Consider the following 19,325-nt stretch of genomic DNA (forward strand, 5'->3'; position numbering starts at 1 on the left):
AAGAGAAAAACTTGTGTCTTCTTTAATTCTGCATTTTACTCTGACTTTACTGCATTAACAATTGGTATCAGAGCGGGTCACCTAAGCTACTGGTGTGATCTGGAAGGGTGAGGACAGAAACTGGTTCAGGAAGAATGACAAAGTTTTTTATGGCGGCATATCAAGAGAGAACGTCTATGACAAAAACCCCACGTCTTGATTCATCCAATTATGGATATTGGAAGGTGCGTATGCAAGCTTTTATCAGTGGTCTTGATGAGGATTGTTGGAGTTCTATTGAAGCTGGTTGGAGTCATCCGGTGATGCTTAATGATGAGAAGGTTGAAGTTCTTAAGCCAAGAGATCAGTGGACTATTGTAGAGAAGAAGGCTTCAAGTTGCAACTCTAAGACAAAGACTGCGATTTACAATGCAATTGATGCAAGCTATTTCAAGTTAATTTCTCAATGTGCTTCATCTCAGAAGGCATGGAAGACACTGGAGAATATGTTTGAGGGTACTACAAGTGTCAAACGTACCAAGCTGGATATGTTAGCATCAAGATTTGAGAATCTGAGGATTGATGAAGAGGAAACCGTGGCTCAGTTTAGTGCTAAGTTGTGTGACATTTCGAATGAATGTTTTGCACTAGGAAAGCAGTACAAGGACAATAAGCTGGTGAAGAAGCTGAAGAGATCGTTGCCATCCAAGTTTGAGTCAAAGATCTCTGCTGTAGAAGAAGCTCACAATCTGGATGAGATGGCTTTTGATGAGTTTGTTGGGATTTTTCAAGATTTTGAGCTGAGCAAATCACATGGAGAAAAGGAAAAGAAGAAAGAAGATCCACATGGAATTGCTTTCAAAGGTTCAACTTCTGAAGATCATATGTCGATGCTATCAAGAAACTTTGCTAGCTATCTGAAGGAAAGAGAAGGCAGGATAAATAATGGAAGAAGAAGTGATTTGGGCAGATCATCATCAAAGGTACAATGCTTTGAGTGCAATGGATTTGGACATGTTCGGAAGGAGTGTGCGAATTTATTGAAGCAAAAGAAGAGGGACGACAAAAATTAGTCTGATACTGATTCAGATGATGATGAAAAGCTAAAGAACTTTGTGGCATTCACAACTTTTGTGTCTGGTTCTAAGACAAAATCTGCTACGGGATCTGCGGCATGATCTGCTTCAACGTCTGTGTCAGGGTCTTCATGTGGAGGTGATGATGATGTTGGAAGTGATGATGATGATGATGATGGTGGAAGCTTCGATCTTGCTGGGAATTATGAAAAGTTGTATGAGTATTGGCTCAAGCTGGTTGAGGCGAACTCAGATTTGGCTAAGGAGAAACCCAAGCTAGAACCTCAAGTTGCTGAAGCACTTAAGTATGCCTCAGAGAAAGAAGAAGAAGCACGACAGATTGGTGCTCAACTTGTAGAGACTCAGAAGGGTTTGAGGATGCTGAATAATGGGACGGATCAGCTAGATAATCTTCTCAGTATTGGGCAAAGTGATAGATGTGGCCTTGGGTATCAAGGAGAATGTTTTAAAGCTGAAAGTATGTTTGTATCAGCAGGAAAAACTAAGGATGTAGCTACGTCTGATACAAAGCCAGAGGTTAAGAGGTTTGCTGGGAATGCAACAAATGAAAAGACTGCAATGAAGTCTACAACTGATGTTAAGAATGTGACTGATATGCGTACAGCTACGAGTACTACACTACAAGAAATATAGGTATTGGTAGCAGTTCGCGGTAGCACGAATTCACGAACTGCTACTAAAAGTGTCAAAATTCGGATCCTAACTCTATCGTAGCATTAAAAACGGGCTACGGATATTTTAACTTAATAAAGCCTAAAAATCACCACTATAGCGGAAAAGTCATGTTGGAGGCAAAACACTTAGCGAAAATTTTAGCTTTTGTGCCATTTAGGTAGAGTTTTTATTTCTTCTTTACAAAAAAAAAAAATCACTCATTCTAATTCATAGAAAAAAAACTATTCTCTCATCTTTCTCCTCCTCCATAGTCGAACTTATTTCTCTAACTAATTTGGGTTTCTTTCTTCAACTTTGACAAAAAAAATTGTTTCCTTTTCCTTCTCTGCTTCGACGTTGCTTGGATTGACTGAAACCCCATTGCTACGGTGTTGCAACTGGAGATTTCCGCTTCGCCGCTGCTAGGATTCTCTCCTCACTGCGAACTCCTCACTGAAATTAGGGTTCATAACCTTTGATCAGTGTTGATTCTTGTGGTTCAGTTTCTCCAAATCGGTACCAATCTTCAAGATCTCAAAACCCAGAATGATTTTTTCTTTATCTTCCCCTTTGTTGCTTCGTTCAAGTTTACACTTCCATGCTTCTTCCCACCAATCCATTGTTACAGCAAGAAGAAGTATCACCTTGTTCCACCGTCACCAAATTCGTTGTAATTTCACAAAGTTGCTGCCTTTTTCTGCAAATTGACAGTGTTGGCTAATATTTTGATATCTGCAGAGTCTATCAAAGTCAGGAGGAGGAGGTTTGCTTAAAAATTTAGAGCATGAGGATGATTCTTCTTCCTCCAGACAAGGTGTGCAAGTCTTTCCTTTTTCTCTCCCGTAGCCTTGGATTGTCTCTAATGCTTGGTATTTCTCAGGGAGAGGTTTATATACGAGGAAAAAAGCGAGCTGGTTTGACAAGTGACAAGGAGGTTTCAGGGCTTTGCATTGGCCTTGTAAGTGCTCTTTTCATGAGTAGTGTATCTTTGGTTTGGAGTGTGTGTATCTGGGGTTAAGTCTCTGCATTTGTATTTCTTCTTTTACTTTGTGTCTTTGCGTGAATCTATGAATGAAATCTTAGAGCAGCACTGCCTCTGTTTCGTTTCATTTCTATGGATGATATTATCTTTTCTATTCAAGAACTGGATTAATTAACCCGCTTGCTTACAGGTGCTGCTACCAAGTAGTGGGCATTGGAACTTGGAAGATGGTACTAACTCTGTCGCTATGGCTAAAGAGGTGAAGTAAATACATATATATGTTATCTTTGCTCGTTTCTCTTTATTGAAAGAGTTCCTGAATTTTTAATGTTGAAACTACAGTGAGAGTCAACTTTGAGTTTTTGAAGAAACTTGGAGTTGATTGGTGGTGTTTCTACACGTGAGCTGTTTGCTTTGAACATTGGGTTTGCAACAGTGAGAAGAACCAGAAGGCTAAAGACTCTAGCTGAATATGTCATGCAGTTGGTTCTTATATGTAATATCTTTTATAAGCATTAGGAATCTTAAACATTCACAACTGATTCACGGATGGGAGTAATGTATTACACGTTGGGGAGGTTTATGTATATTTTGGTGCACTCTGCAGCACTTGAGATGGTTTAGTTTATTAATTATCCAAGAACATACAAGATATATAAATGTATATCTAAAATACTATTAATCATACTCTAAACCCTTAATTTTTAATATTTCATCATAAAATCCAAATATACCAACAAATAATATGATATAATTAAAATCTAACACTAATAATAAACTAGAAATTTTTTTTTTGCTTCAAGTTCTAAACCCTAAACATACCATAAATTCCAACATCCAACACTTACAATAAACTTCAAAATGAACATTTGTAGAAATTTATAACTAAAACAAAAGCATATTACTTTAAAAATATATAAATTTTCAACATGTAATTAAAAAAAAAAAAACAAAACCTAAACCTAAACCCTAATGTTTGATGTCAGTGTAATACTTGGAAAGATTCTATGTAAGATGTATCTATTATGAATTTAATGCAATATATGTTTTAGTTATAAATCAATTTGCAATTTGCAATTTATAATTTATAAAATATAATCTTAAATTTAAATTCTAAATCTCAAACACTAAATCTTTAATCTACCCCCTATATCTAATACCCCAAACCTCAAACCTATGATATAAATTTAAAAACCAAACTCCAATTATATTCAAAAACTCAAACCATATACTTGATCCTAAATCTTAACCATGTACCTAATAGAACTTATATCTAATATATAAAAACATTTAATAGTTAAAATCCTATTTTTTAAAAGATTAATTTCATATTTTAAATATATACTTTAAACAATCATCCCCCAAACTCTAAACCCTGAATGATAAATCTAATCTCCAAATTTATTTATTTTCATTTTAACTCAAAATCTTAAATGTAAACTTTAAATCTATTTCGAAACTTTAATTTATGATTTTCAACTTAAACCCTAAACTCTATTTCATATACCTCAATATCAATAACAAAGTTTAAAATTTAAAATTTAAAACTATAAATTTAATTCTAAAGATTAATTTTTAACATTTAAATTGTGAAATCTAAATCTTATTTTTTTCTCTAAATTTTATCATAAATATTCTATATATTAAACACACAAAATAGAAAAGGAAAAAATGGTGTTCCAAGAAAAAAAGAATAAAAAAACAACAACAAAACAATCTGATTGGTCAACACATATCGGCCAGTCACGTTTAAGTGCGAGGATCAAGCCTTATAAAATAACAACCGTCGATAGAAGTGAATCCAATGGACAAAAATGCACAAAGATGAAACACTTTTCTCTCTCTTACAATATTCTCTGCGAATCTTTCATTTTTCTTTCTAGATCTACAAAAAAATCATTTCTCCTTCTCTTACGATTCTTCTTTTGATTCTCTCACAAATTTTCATAACTTTTAATCTATACCCTCCATCTCTGTTATGAGGAATCAAATCCTCTTCATTCTCTTTTTTTTCGAGATCTCTCGAATCATCATGTTGTTGTTGATGATAATCTTCCTTGAGGTAGGGATTACGTCCAAGGGATCCGGTTTGGTTCATGAGATTAGGGTTTATTGTACCACCACCGTTGTTGTTGCCGTGTGTATTCACCTCCTCACCACCACACATTTCAACTTCACGTTCTCATCATGTTCTTATAAATGTGTGATTAATTTTTGTTTTGTGTACTGATTTATTAAGAAGCAGGGAAGGAGAAGCAGTGGTGGGACATAGCAATGTCTCCCGTCAAGCGTGGTGTGAAGGTGGTATTCTCATAGAAAGTCTTTGTCTTTGTCTCGATGCCATTCCAAGGAGATATCCTGCCAGAGTCGGAACGCGCCGGAGTCGAAGAGGGAGTGGAGTCGGAACGTGCTGGAGTCGATTGTGAAGGAGCCGGTAAAGGTGGCAGAGGTGGGAGCTGGCAGAGGTGGGAGCTCTACGGCAAAGGAGGCTGAGGGGCAAAGAGTTAGGGATTTCTAGGTTTAATTTTTTTGGTTTACAATTAAACCAATTTTGGTTTAATGTTGTTTTGGTTTAATGTGTAAACTGATTTTATTTGTAAAAAGATTATAATTAATAAATAAAATTAAAATTTTATTTGTAAATTGAGTTTTGATTTAATTCTAATCAATTATTTTAATTAATTAATTTTAATTAGTTAATTTTAATCAATTAATTTAATTAATTTTCATCAACTAATTTATTTATTTTTAATTAATTAATTTATAATTATAGCATTATATCTACATCATTATAAAATATTTTATAACACTAAAAATAAGCTATGAAAAATTATATCATAGCAAGAATCAAATGTTATAGAAAATTAATCTATAGCTGACGATAAACGCTATAATATGTCTATTTATTATAACACACGAAAAACACTATAATAAGTGGGGGTCTATTATAGCTGCGGCTGTCACGGCGTTCATGGAAACGCTACGAAAACGATATGGTAGTACATTCTCGACGCTACTAATGCCGATATTTCTTGTAGTGCTACTACATCAACTGGTACGGCGACTGTTCCAGAGAAAGTTTTTGGATTGAAGAGTGGATCTCAACAAAAGTTTCGGTCTGTTTGTCATCACTGTGGTGTTGTTGGACACATTAGGCCAAGGTGTTTCAAGTTATTGAGGGAGAAGAACCAGATGGAGCAAGCTTATGGTATAATGTATCATGGTCCTGTATGTTATTCTTGTGAAGTTCAAGGGCATATTCGACGTGACTGTTTCAGATCTGTTCAAGGAGCTAATCATGGAGGATTTGGGCTCAAGAATATGTGGTCTAGGAGATTTGATCACTATGGAGATGGTGGAATGGGATTTCCTCCTCGCTTTGGAGGATATGGATCTTCATATTAGTTTTTGACCATGATATGATTCATAGGGGGAGATTGAAGACGTGGTTTTCTATCCAGAGGTGATGAGTTCACATGCATAGTCAAAAAGGGAGAGATTGAAGATGTATATTCTGTATCAGTTCGTGAGGTAACATGAGGTAGTACATGTATATTCTTTAACTCTTGCAGTTTCTATCTTCACACTTCCAGATCACACCAGTAGCTTAGGAAATTGTGGTGAAGCGGAAATTCCAAGAAGTGTCTTCTTTAATTCTGTATTGGGAGATTATGGTGTCTTCACGAACTGATTTTTGTAATAGAAAAGATTGGTGTAAGATTTTTTTGTTCTAGTGAAATCAAAAATAGAAAAATTTATGTCTTCTATAATTCTGCATTTTACTCTGACCTCACATTAACATGATGCACTGATTTTTTCAGTTGGTAAAATCACGCTTTCAAGAATTTTAGAAAGCTTTGTCGATGTATTAACTTGATAATCTGTATGGATCATGATGTACTCAAGCGAGAAGAAAGATAAAAGACAGAGATGACAAATTTCTTTTTTTTTTTGAAAAAAAACAGAGATGACAAATTCTTTATATAAACACTAAACTCGTTTTGCCCAACAAAAAAAAAAGAAACACAAAACTCGTTTCTATATCTTATTGTGCTTTTATCTCACTTTTTATAATAAAAAAAAACTACAAAGTCATCAATACTAAACACAATTTACTTTTACTTATCTCTCAATTCTCGCAGCACTCTGTGTCTCTGTTCACAGCATTATTTAGTTAAAACTTTGTGTATTTTTCCAAAAGACCATTGTATTTCTTCATGTATCCAGACGAACTCGACTTCCGAGTTATTCTTAATACGATAATTAATAATTGTAATTCAGACGAACTCGACTTCCGAGTTATTTTATATTCAATTACTGATAATTGTAATTTATGCTGACACAATTGTAAATTTATACTCACTCTCGGTCATTTTAAATGGTGTTTAAAGTTTTTGTAAAAAAATTAAAAAAATACAAAATTTTATGTAATTTATCTTGATTATGTAAAAGTAACATTAAATAAAATTGGCTCAACCAATAAAAAAATACAATATTTTGTAATTGGTCACAAGTACAAATAACATTAAATTTTATTTATGAAACAAATAAAAATTTTAAACATCACTTAAAGTTTTAAGTGATACCGATGAAGTAACTATATAATGACATTTAGATAAACAATAAATAGGATTAGCTTAAAAAATCAGTTTGATAAACGAAGGATTTAGTATTTGTTAAAGCCGTCAAAATTTGTTTGTTGATAACTTGATAATATGGTGTTCAAAAAGAAAAAAAAAAGAAAGATAACTTGATAATAAAGACGAAGATGAGACAAGAGGAAAAAGGACAAGAAGACCAGCTATCTGATTTGTACTCGTCGTAATCAAAATCCAAAACACCTTCGCATCACGTGCGTCTCTTTTGTTCTCTTCCTCTTCCTCACTCTTAATCATTTAGTTTCCTCTAATTATTTTAGGTTAAGAAAAAACAAACTAACAGATCTATCTCCGCCGAACTAAACGACAACGTTGGGGATTTTGCATCATGCATAATAGTCCAAGTGCTTTCTGATTCTTCCTCTCTCCTAATATAAACATTAATTGTAATTTTCATTTCTTCCAAAATTCTGTGTTTTCTGTTTTCTACTCTAAGCTATTTGTAATATTATCTCTAATTGATGCCATATGTCTTACAAGTTACTACAACCCTTCATGCACACGATCCAATTAAAGGAAAAAAATGAGTATTGGATGTTTTCGTCCAACTAATCCAAAATTTGAATATACTTTCAAAACATGGAGTAACAAAAAGGGTAAAATCCATCTCTCTCTCATATATGTTCCCTCTCTAAAATATTTCACATGGAAGAAAGAGAGTGATTCCGTTTTTGATCGCCGGTTCCTCCAACTTTGACTCCTGACTTATGGGAAGCGGTGGCTTCCACAACACCTGCTTCGCCGGTTCTGTCTCCAATAGATTTTAAAGCACAATTATTATCGGTTGTTATGTAATCGTCACTTCTTATCTTTTTATGTCTCACCAACCCTCGATCCGCTCCTCTGATTTCTTCCTTCCCCTTGATTAAGGCTGATTCAACTTCAAGCTAATTCCTATCATCAAAGATGCATGCTCGCTTTGCAGGAAGATTGGAATTTGGTGGTTCGATTGAAGACGGTGTTATATATTTCTCGAAGCGCTGATTCATCAGACTAGGTTCCTTGGGTTGAACTTGCATGTGGGCTGTTCTGTTGATCAGCCTCTTCATCAGTTTCCTTTCGTCATTGCTGGAGATCCGTCGTGTCCTTCTCTAGTTCCGGTGGAAGAAGGTGGTTTTGATGCATGTTCTGGCACGTTCATTGATCGCTGGGCGATGGGACACTTGGTGAGCGATGTGTCATCTTCTTCCTCAACGGGCTTCAATCTATGGGCTTATGGCATGTAGTGTTTTACTTTAATCTAGCCTATCTGTTTTGGCCCTTTAAATTCTACATGCTTTGTTTTTTTGGCTTTTTCTTGTATTATAGTCGGGCTTCGATCCACTTAATAGACGCCACTTAAAAAAGAAAATACTTTCAAAACTTTTGATATATGTAAATTGTTAGAACTCAGAATAACAAGTTGAAAAGAATGAATAATATTAGTTCAATCAAAATAAGAGAAAAACAATAGTCGGCTAATATAGCGTAACTTACTCATTTCTTTAGTAAAAAAAACTTATTCATTTCTTTAGTATTTTGAAGAACAGTTTTCTTTTGCAAAGAATTTTTTTAAAATGAACAAAAGTTTTGATATATTGTAAATTTTTTGGCAATATAAATTAACAAAGATTTTTGGATTTTTATTTTTCTAAAATAGGAATCATTTGCATATTGCTTATTTATATTATTTCATAATTAGTATAGTCAAAAACTGGTCATATATCTATTATAGAACAAAGGAAAAAATCCATAAAAATACCACAACTAAATTTTAGTAAGCTTTTTAATACCCAAATTATTTTTGCTATCCGGTTTAATACACAGACTAATTATTAAACTCATTTAATACACTTACATTTAAATCTACGCTTATTTCAATACTCAAACTATGCCTTTTAAATTAAATATTATTAAATTAAAAAAAACAAAATCAAAATTTCAAAAACAAACCTTAAAATTTCAAATTTGGTTTTATGTTTTAGGAATAAAATTAATTTTATAATAATCTTAAATTTTGGTAATATTAGTTTTAATTTTAAATTTAATTTGTTTCATGAATTTTTAAACTAATTTATTTAGAATTAAGTTTTTACAAATTTTGAAATTTTATCCAAAATATAGTTACTTTATTCTTAAATAATAAAAAATTTAAGATTCTTCTTGAATTTTAGAAATTCTTTTAAGTTTCATTTGAAACTTATTAATATTTTTGATAAAAATGAAAAAAAGTTTGAATATTAAATGAGCAAATTTTTAAAACTAAGTGTAGTAAAATTTGTAAAATATTTTTTGTCTGGGTATTAAGACGGGTGGCAAAAAGGTTTAGGAATTTTATTAATACTCAAACTATGCCTTTGAATCAAATATATGTAAATTTCAAAAAAAACATTTAAAAAAATTCTAAAATTAGTTTTGGGAATAAAAGTAATTAATTTAAAATAATCTTAAACTTTTTTTATAAAATTAGTTTTAGTTTTAATTTCAAATTTAATATGTTTCATGAAGTTTATAACTAATTTATTTATTTGATTCATAATTAATTTTTTAAAAAATTTAAAATTTTATCCAAAATTTAGTTACTTTTATCCTTAAATAATTGAATTGGAAATTTTTAATTGGAAAATTGCCACAAATACCACATTCACTTTTCATGTTTACACTAATCACTTTTAACTTCACTTTTAATGAAGATTAAAAGACTCTTATACCACTAAGGTTAACTAATCTAGACTTAGGATTTAAAAATGAGGGGTGGGGTAGGGTAGGGTTTTTGGAATGTGAAATTTAGGATTCTAATAAATACATAAATAAATACTTAAATTTTTTTAAAAAAATTTAAAAAATAGTTTCAAACATAATTTTTGATTTTCAAAAAGAAATTTTGAAAACAAATTAAAAAAAAAATTATAGAAAAGTTCAAATTTGAAAAAGTATAATTCAAAAACATAAATTTTTTTTTTATTTATTTATTTAAATAATAATTTATTATATATATAGATAACAAGGGTATACGAGTTTTTTGCCACTAATGAAGAATATATTTTTGAAAATATCCTTTTAGTGGTGGTAAAGATGAAAAGTGGTACCATGAAAGTGGTTAACATAAAATTTCTCTTTTTTAATATTTTGCTTTGAATTTTAGAGATTTTTTAAGTTTCATTTGAAATTTATTAATATTTTTGATTAAAATGAATGTAGTTTGAGTATTAAAATAAACACAATTTTAATAGTAAGTGTAGTAAAATATTTAGTTTGGTATTTAACCGGATGACAAAAAAATTGAATATTAAAAACTTAACAAAATTTAGTTGGAGTATTTTTATGGAATTTATGAGATTCGAATAATGTTTCGAAATGATTAAAAGTTAGAATTTTATTTGTTAAAAAATACTATAATTTTAAATATCAAAAGTTTATATTATTTCCAGCAAAACTTGAGAATGCCTTGATTGGGTTTTCATGTATCAAAAAAATATAGTATTTTATAGTTTTATCCCTAGTGTATATGAAGAAATGATTTGGGGTAAGAAAAATTATTTGTAAAATGACTAGTCATAGATCAGAAACATATTGGAGAAATTTTATATTTACTACTTTTATGGTATCACTTTTCATCTTTACCACTATTAAAGAGACATTTTCAAAAATATCTTCTTTGTTATGTGGCAAAAAATTCTTATGCCCTTGTTTTCTATATATATAATAAATAATAAATTATTATTTAAACAAAAAAATAAAGCGAAAAATGAAAAAAATAATAATTGTTTTTTATGTTTTCGGATTATACTTTTTCAAATTCGAACTTTTTTATAATTTGTTTTTTGCTGAATTATTTTCGATTTTTTTTTTTCAAAATTTCTTTTTGAAAATCGAAAATTATGTTTGAAACTATTTTTTAAATTTTATTTATATTTTTTAAGTATTTATTTATATATTTATTAGAATCCTAAATTTCACATTCCAAAAACCCTACTACAGCTCTCAACTTTAAACCCTAAGTCTAGATTAGTTAACACTATTGTAAAAATAATTAGTGTAAACATGAAAAGTGGTACTATGAATGTGATACTTGTGGCAATTCAATGTTTCTTTAATGATGGTAAATATGAATAATAGTACAAAAAAGTAGTAAACATGAAGAATTTCATTTATTTAACACATTATGAGTAATTATATCCAACTAAAATATTATTATTTTGATATATTTTCACCGATAAAATTTATATATTGTTCTAATTAATTTATTTTAAATATTCATAATAAAATATATATGGTTTTTTGGTATTAAATATGTTTATATATTTATATATTAATACTTTTATTTAGTTAACTTGAAAAATTTTATTTTCACCAATCCTTAACAAAATTAACTTGGGAAAATTTCATGTTTACCACTTTCATGGTATCATTATTCATCTTTACCATCACTAAAGAGACATTTTCAAAAACATCTTCTTCGTTAAGTGGTAAAACACTCTTATGCCCTTGTTTTATATATATATAATAAATAATTATTTAAATAAATTAAAAAATAATATTTTTTATGTTTTAATTGTACTTTTTCAAATTTGAACTTTTTATAAAAAAAATATTTGATTTTTTTTAATTTTTTCAAAATTTCTTTTTGAAAATCAAAAATTATGTTTGAAACTATTTTTTTTTAAAAAATTTATATATTTTTAAGTATTTATTTATATATTTATTAGAATCCTAAATTTCACAATCCAAAAACCTTACCACACCCTCAACTCTAAACCCTAATTCTAGATTAGTTAATCCTCACAGTGGATTCTCTCATTGATTCTACTTCGTGAACTTGGAACTCGCAGGCACTTTGGACTTTGGTAGACCCACATGATGTGAAAATTATAGAAAGCATACCACTGAGTAAGACTCAGATGGTAGATAGAGATGGATGGCATTTCACAAACAATGGAAAATATACGGTTAAATCAGGATATCAGGTAGAACGGGTTTACCCAGACAGGGAAAGACCGTCATTACTGTTTGGACCCACAGTTGATGTATTGAAGGCGTTCTGTTGGAAAATACGGTGCCCACAAAGATAAAACATTTCCTATGGCAATTGGTGACAGGGTGTATAGCAGTCAAAAAGAATCTGCGAGCGCGAGGGATACAAGGGGATATATGTTGTGCAAGATGCGGAGCCGATGAGGAATCGATAAACCATGTGTTTTTTGAATGTCCTCCAGCACTACAAATTTGGGCTCTCTCAAAGATACCGTCAAATCCAGTTATTTTTCCAACAAACTCTCTCTTCACAAACATGAATCATCTCTTCTGGAGAGTTTTCCCGCAAATGAATGATCATCAGTTTGCATGGATACTATAGTACATTTGGAAATGAAGGAATAATAAAGTTTTTAGTAATTTGGACATTGATCCCATTAAATTGGCAGAAACAGAATCAATACTCTGGGTTGAGGCACATATATTGAACAAACAGAGGATAGTACCACACGTAGAGGTTACGACTCTACCTTCAATTTCAGGAAGATGGTGTTTCACAGATGGTTCCTGGAAAGAGAATGATATTTTCTCTGGACAGGGTTGGCTCAGCACTTTAGAAGGATTTGATGGGCTGATTAGGGCGAGGAATGTTCGGGCTAGTTTCTCTCCTCTTGTTTCTCTCCTCTTCATGCGGAGATGGAAGCGCTACTCTGGGCAATGGAATGTATGAGAAACTTACGTCAATTTTAGGTTACGTTTGCAACGGGTTGTTCTCAATTTGTGAAGATGGTTTCAGAACCAGAAGAATGACCAGCTTTTGTAAGTTATTTGGAAGATATTAAGATCCTGAAAGAAAGTTTCCTCCGATCAGAGATCATCTACGTACCAAAGACACAAAATTCAAAGGCGGATAGCCTAGTACGCAGTGTCAGGAAGCAATCATCTTTCATCGTTCACATGGATCAAGATCTCCCGGCTTGGTTTACAGAGTCAGTATGAGTCTGTATAAGTTGATGACAAAAAAAAAATTAGTTAATCTTATGGGTATAAATGTATTTTGCCTTTCATTAAAAGTGAAGGTAAAAATAGTAAGTGTAAACATGAAAAGTGGTATTATGAATGTGGTATTTATGACAATTTTCTAATTAACTTATTTTATAAAGATGCAGTTTATGTTTTATGTTATAACTATGATATTAGATAAAAGTATAGATTCTAACCGGTGACCATGAAAATAATAATAGGAATGAAGAAAAAAACGTCAGAATGAACAAAACAAAAAGAATGAAAATAAATAGTTTTTTTTTTGGGCAACTGAAATTAATAGTTATTAATGTTTTGTTCTTTACAAATTTTCATAAGGAATGTTTTTGTTTTATAGTTCTTTATAACAATTATTCCTCAATGTAAATATTAAAAAAAAAAAAATAGGAATCCCTTGTTCTCACTAATTTTCGAACAAAAATTAGGTTCATCCCTAAGGTGAACTTTTAAATTCACCTTCCATCTTATTATCAATCAAAATGTCACATAGATTAATAATAAAATATATTACCTTTTAAAAAAAAATCTAAAATAATTCAAAACAAATAATGACGCTCATTTTAATGACGCTAACGCCACTAACTAAACCATAAATCTTAAATTCTAAACCCTAAACTTTAAATCTAAATCCTAAACCCTAAATTCTAAACTCAAACTCTAAACCCTAGACCCAAATCCTAAACCCTAAACCCAAACCGTAAACTCTAAACCAAAACCCTACACCTTAAACTCAAACCCTAGATCCTAAACCCAAACCTAGACTCTAAACCCAAATCTTAAACCCTAAAAAAACAACATCAACATTAACCCAAACCTTTAGGATATAGGATTTGGGTTCAGGGTTTACGATTTGAGTTTAGGGGGTAGAGATTAGGTTTGGATATATGGTTTGAGTTTAGAGTCTATGATTTGGGTTTAGGATATAGGGTTTGGGTTTACGGTTTACGGTTTGGGTTTAGGATTTGGGTTTAGGATATAGGGTTTGGGTTTAGGGTTTACGGTTTGGGTTTAGGGTTTAGGATTTGGGTTTAGGGTATAGATTTAAAGTTTAGGGTTTAGTTAGTGGCGTTAGTATCATTAAAATTGGCGTTTTTTTCAATTATTTCAGTTTTTTTAAATAAAATTAATCTATTTTTTTATTAATCTATGTGGCATTTTGATTGGTAATAAGAGGAGAGGTGAATTTAAAGGTTACCTAAGTCTTGTTCCTAATTAGGGCTGGACAAATAAACCGAACCCGAAAACCCGAACCGAATCATATCCGATAAAAATGAATCTGAACCGATCCGAACCCGGTATAAATATCGAATGGATCTTGTTTTATGGTATTTCGGATTATGGGTATTATCCGAACCGAACCCGAACCTAAATGAATATCCGATAGAACCCGAAACATTCAAAATTCCCAAAAATAACTTGTACCAAACATGATCTTAATTCCTAATATGTATTCAAAATATATTGAACATCTAAAATAATTATCTATTATATGAATTGATGGTTGAAGGTGGCAGTTAAAGGTTGAATTTTTTAGATTTTGGTTTTGTTTTCATTGAATAATGTTTTTTATTTCATGAGAACTTGGTTTTCGTTTTATGCTTTCATTTATTTGGTTTTCTTTCTATCAATAACTATGTTTACCTTTCATTTGATTTTGAATGATCACATTTGATGTTCCTTTCTTTTTTTGAACTGATTTTATTTATGTTTTGGTTACAAAATAGGTACAAATAAAGTATTTTAAAACCGAAGAACCGAGTTTACTTATTTTTTGGTTACGAAGTAGATATAAATCAGATACATTTAAACCTAAGAACCGATTGGGACCCGAACCCGATAGAACCCGAACCGGTCCCAAACCGAATTTTCATATAATCCGAATGGGGCTGATTTTGATAAACCCGAAAAACCGAAACCCCATTGGACTAAACCGAAACCCGATTGGGATCCCGAATGCCCATGCTATTCCTAATTTTCTATGTCACCATTTAGAGCCATATAAAATGGTATATTTTAAAAAAGTTTTGATATGACATTAAACACTGATTATTTGTAAATGTATATAACAAATACTACCTAAAACAGTTTAATTAATGAAATCGATAGTACGCTCATAAAATGCTAACAATAACTCATTTCCAAAATAGTGTATTTGAAACGAAACGTTGCTTGCGAAACGGATCAAGTACTACACGTTCAAAGCTGTGAAAATTATTAAGACGGAGAACGTTCAAACCTTCGTGTATGAAACAAACAGAAAAGGTTTTAAAACGACTAGAGACTAGTTTTAAAAAAAACTAATACGACGATGGAACGGCAGGCTGAACCTGGAGGAGGTGGTGGAAGCAATCGGCTGCGGTCGGTCGGTTCTCTTGGTTCGGTTCCAAACACTTACCTTGAAGTTCTCTTAACATCTTTGGAACATTACTCACTCCACAAGTCTTTATCATATAACCTACTCCCCACACATCCACTTTCACCGCATGCAATCCTCTCTCCATCTCCGGCGCGTGTCTCCCACGCTCCTCCTCCTCTTCCTGTGCCGCAAGGCGGTGCGGGTTGAGCTGTGGGGACTCAGCCGCTTCTTCGAACCCGCAAACAAACCATTCGGCGTTCGATGTTGTCGTCGTCTCGCTTTTCATTACATTTTCCCATCCCATGTTACGATGCATGAACGAAAGGTCGTGAAGCGCAACAAGCGCTCTCGTCACACACATCAGAGACTCGATGAGCTGGTCAACATTTAGAGGTTTGACTCTGATTCCACGTGGCTTAACGCTCAACGAGAGATCCTTCTCGCTTGCCCTGTCCAAATGCTCCGCGTGTGGAACTCGTTGGTCGAGAAAGTCGTAGATTCCTTTCGCTACGTTCCAGTTTCTCTTGCTTGAGTAATACTTAGTCACCGTGTGAGGGGTCATCTCAGTCAATAAATCTCCATGATTGATTCTCTCGTAGTCGTTGTAACATAAACGACTCGCAGTGCACTGATCTGCAAGCAAAGGTAAAAGAGAAGCGAGACGGTAACAAGGAACCAATGCCTTGATTCGGTCCGATGGTGACGAGACATCAAATGAATAAAGATCAGTGCAGGTCACTCGATCATGCGAAGAGCGGCTCAAAGAGCAGAACGTTACGGTGAGCCCTTTTGCGTGATAACCAAGAATGTATGGAAGATCATTGTACGACCAAAGAATCTTTTCGACCAATAGAGAAGAAGGATCAGGTGCACCTTCTCGTACCTTATCAACCTCTTCTCCCCTCCATAAACCAAACCCTTTTACAAATCCCATCACGTTAGGCCACTGATCTTGGACGTTTTCAACACAAGAAGACGAATCCGGTTTACGCAAAACCACCATTTCACAAAACTTTGAAACCATTCGGTTAACGCAGTCTTCCCAAAGCGGTATCAGCGAGTCTTTGTTAAAGATCACGAAACCCTTATTTAAGGGGGACATTATGTGACCGAGGATATCATATGTGATTGCTCTACAATCAAGTAGCTCCGTGGAGGAGGTGGAGAAGAAGAGCTCTTTTCCCAGTGGCAAGTCATTGTAAACGTCTAGTCGAAGAGGAAACCGGAGATTTTCCGGCGGTGGTTCTTGAAGATACCGTGCGAGCTCAGTTATGCTCGGAAGATTCCCCGCCGGCACCCGCAATTTACTCAAGCAGTGCTCTGATGGGTCTTGGAACTCCAACGTTGATATTGCTGTATATTAGCATTAGTTCATAAGTTAATAATATAAATTGAACTAGCTTTGGAGATATAAGGTTATAAACATATTTACATTTGTGAATGTGCTCGGAGAGTGGAAGCTGAGCCCTATCAAATGCCATATTCACTGAAGGAGAAAAAACATATAATACGATAAGAACATTTAGTTTCTTCTATATCTTTTTTTGTCAAAATTGTTTTTCTATATTTTTGTATATCTATTACCAAGGGTCAATTGACAAAAGGTGTCACATTAACTGAAAAATGCAAAACACCTAAATTAGCACAAGACTAGAGAATTGAATTCCTTTTCTACTTTAATTTTGTATATTTATCACTAATGGTTTATTTTTAGTGCATTTTCTCGCTCTATAATATTAAAATATATGTATTTATCAATTTTGCATTTTATTTTCGATACTAATCATTACTGGAATATCGTTAAGAATTCATCACTATATAAGATTCGAGGGGTTCGTTGCAATGTTCACCTTACTAATTTAATTGAACAAACTATGACTAAACGAATATGCATGCGGGTGTTACCTGAAAGTGGAGGAGCAGATGATGAAGTTGACTTTTGTCTCCCAAAGACTTTAAGATGTTGACCAGAAATGAATTTATCCAAAGAAAATCCTTTGAGAGGTCCATCTTCGAAAGATTCCATTGTAGAAGCCACCATGGAATCATCCAAGTAGGTGAGCTCATCTGCATTCAAGAAACTCGACCCACAAACCCTAATTCTCCCATAATCAACCTCTCCTTCTTCAGCCCACAAGTTAACCGATTCCTCCCAAGTTAACCGTATTTTCCCAACACGGCGAAGATCTTTTAGAGAGGAAGATGAAGAAGAAGAAGGAATCCTCTCGCAAGAAGGATTATAGTACAATGATCTATTAGAGAATAAACCTGACCCTCTAGCAATGTTACTTGAATACGGATACTGAGGATGATCATCTCCAACTGTTGATAATGCTAATCTCTTCCCTCTTCCTACAATGTACATAATTAAGTTTGCTCAAACATTATAGAAAGAATAACAAAAAAAAAAAAACATAACCTTAGACAATTTCATGCTCCTTCATCTCTAATCAATAGACCAGTAAACGAACATACAAAGCATAGACAATCATTAAAAATACATAATCCACAACCAAATTTGCAGTATTGAATAATGTGACTCCTATATAACAATGAACTCTTAGACAAGTCAATGAACAAAAACGTTATTGAAATAAAAAGTTTTTTTTACCGATGGAAGTGATAGGGTTATTATTAATATCATCATCTCTTGAAGTCATAACCGGTGGATGAAGAGGAGGAGGAAGCGTCTCAGCAGACGGAGGCGTTAAGGTAACATCCGCCGTAGCTCCGCCACTCACACTGCGGCTAATAGTCGGAGCTCTGACACGTGGACCAATGAAAAGAGCCAATTCATTGTACACTTCTTCGTCGAAAGACGCGGGAAGTTGATGTTGTTTCCTCTCGTAAGGAGAGAGCCTGAAGTAACTCTTACCGTACCTCTCTCTATCTGCTCCTTTCTCCCACTCGTTCACTTTCCTGAACTCACCAAGCATGTTGTCCCATTTTGTGCCAGCGACTTTCGAATCCCGGTTTACACCTTTCCGGTTTAGGTACTCGGCTACTTCCCTGTCTTTCTCAGCCCTTGTTTTCCCTCTTCCCTCGCCCGACCCGGATCCGGATCCAGACCCGGTTCTCTGGTTTTGGTACTGGACTCTCCATGCTCTTGCTAGACATAGCATCTCGTTTGGTTTCCACACAGGGCTCACGTATTTCCCTTTTCTAAATTTATGTTGAAAGGACTCCGTTTCGGGTTGTTGTTTCTCGGTGTTTGTAGCTTCTTGAACCAGCGGTGAAGATCCGGCGGTTTCGGTAGAAGAGGCTGCTATGACGGCGGTGGAAGGGGACGGTAATGAAGAGATTGTGGAGGCGGTTGGTACGGTGGAAGGTGACGGCAAGGCTCTCCATTGAGGTGGGGAGAGACCGCCGGAAGAGCTGAAACGTGGTCGTTTGGGGATGACAGGAGCTCCTGGAGAAGAGACGGTTGGGATGAAGATGGGAGAAGACAGGAAAGATTGGTGTTGGTGGTGGAGGAGTGATGGGTTTAGTGTTTGGTGATCAAGTGAAGAATCTTTAGGTGGGGAGATTTGATTCGGTGATGGTTTTGTAGCATCTCCTTTTGCTGTCTCACCCATTTCAAGAAGCACTCAAATTAAAGAGTG

General features: G+C 33.4%; 1 protein-coding gene across 1 annotated transcript; it reads right to left on the bottom strand.

Annotated features, from left to right (window-relative positions):
• Positions 1-13,680: 13,680 nt before the first annotated feature.
• Positions 13,681-19,325, bottom strand: LOC106379320. Its single transcript, XM_048748611.1, has 4 exons — positions 18,335-19,325; positions 17,629-18,075; positions 17,156-17,209; positions 13,681-17,076 (listed from the first exon to the last, which is right to left on the bottom strand). The coding sequence occupies exons 1-4, from the start codon at positions 19,296-19,298 to the stop codon at positions 15,665-15,667; spliced, it is 2,877 nt and encodes a 958-aa protein (XP_048604568.1). The 5' UTR covers positions 19,299-19,325; the 3' UTR covers positions 13,681-15,664.

The sequence above is a fragment of the Brassica napus genome, chromosome C2 (genome assembly GCF_020379485.1).
Source record: "Brassica napus cultivar Da-Ae chromosome C2, Da-Ae, whole genome shotgun sequence".
Classification (NCBI taxonomy): Eukaryota; Viridiplantae; Streptophyta; class Magnoliopsida; order Brassicales; family Brassicaceae; genus Brassica; species Brassica napus.

Coding starts and splice junctions, on each gene's coding strand:
- LOC106379320 (XM_048748611.1), bottom strand. CDS start 19,298: ATGGGTGAGACAGCAAAAGGAGATGCTACAAAACCATCACCGAATCAA. Junction 18,076..18,334: donor TAACCCTATCACTTCCATCG/GTAAAAAAAACT, acceptor TGTACATTGTAG/GAAGAGGGAAGAGATTAGCA. Junction 17,077..17,155: donor CTCCGAGCACATTCACAAAT/GTAAATATGTTT, acceptor GCTAATATACAG/CAATATCAACGTTGGAGTTC.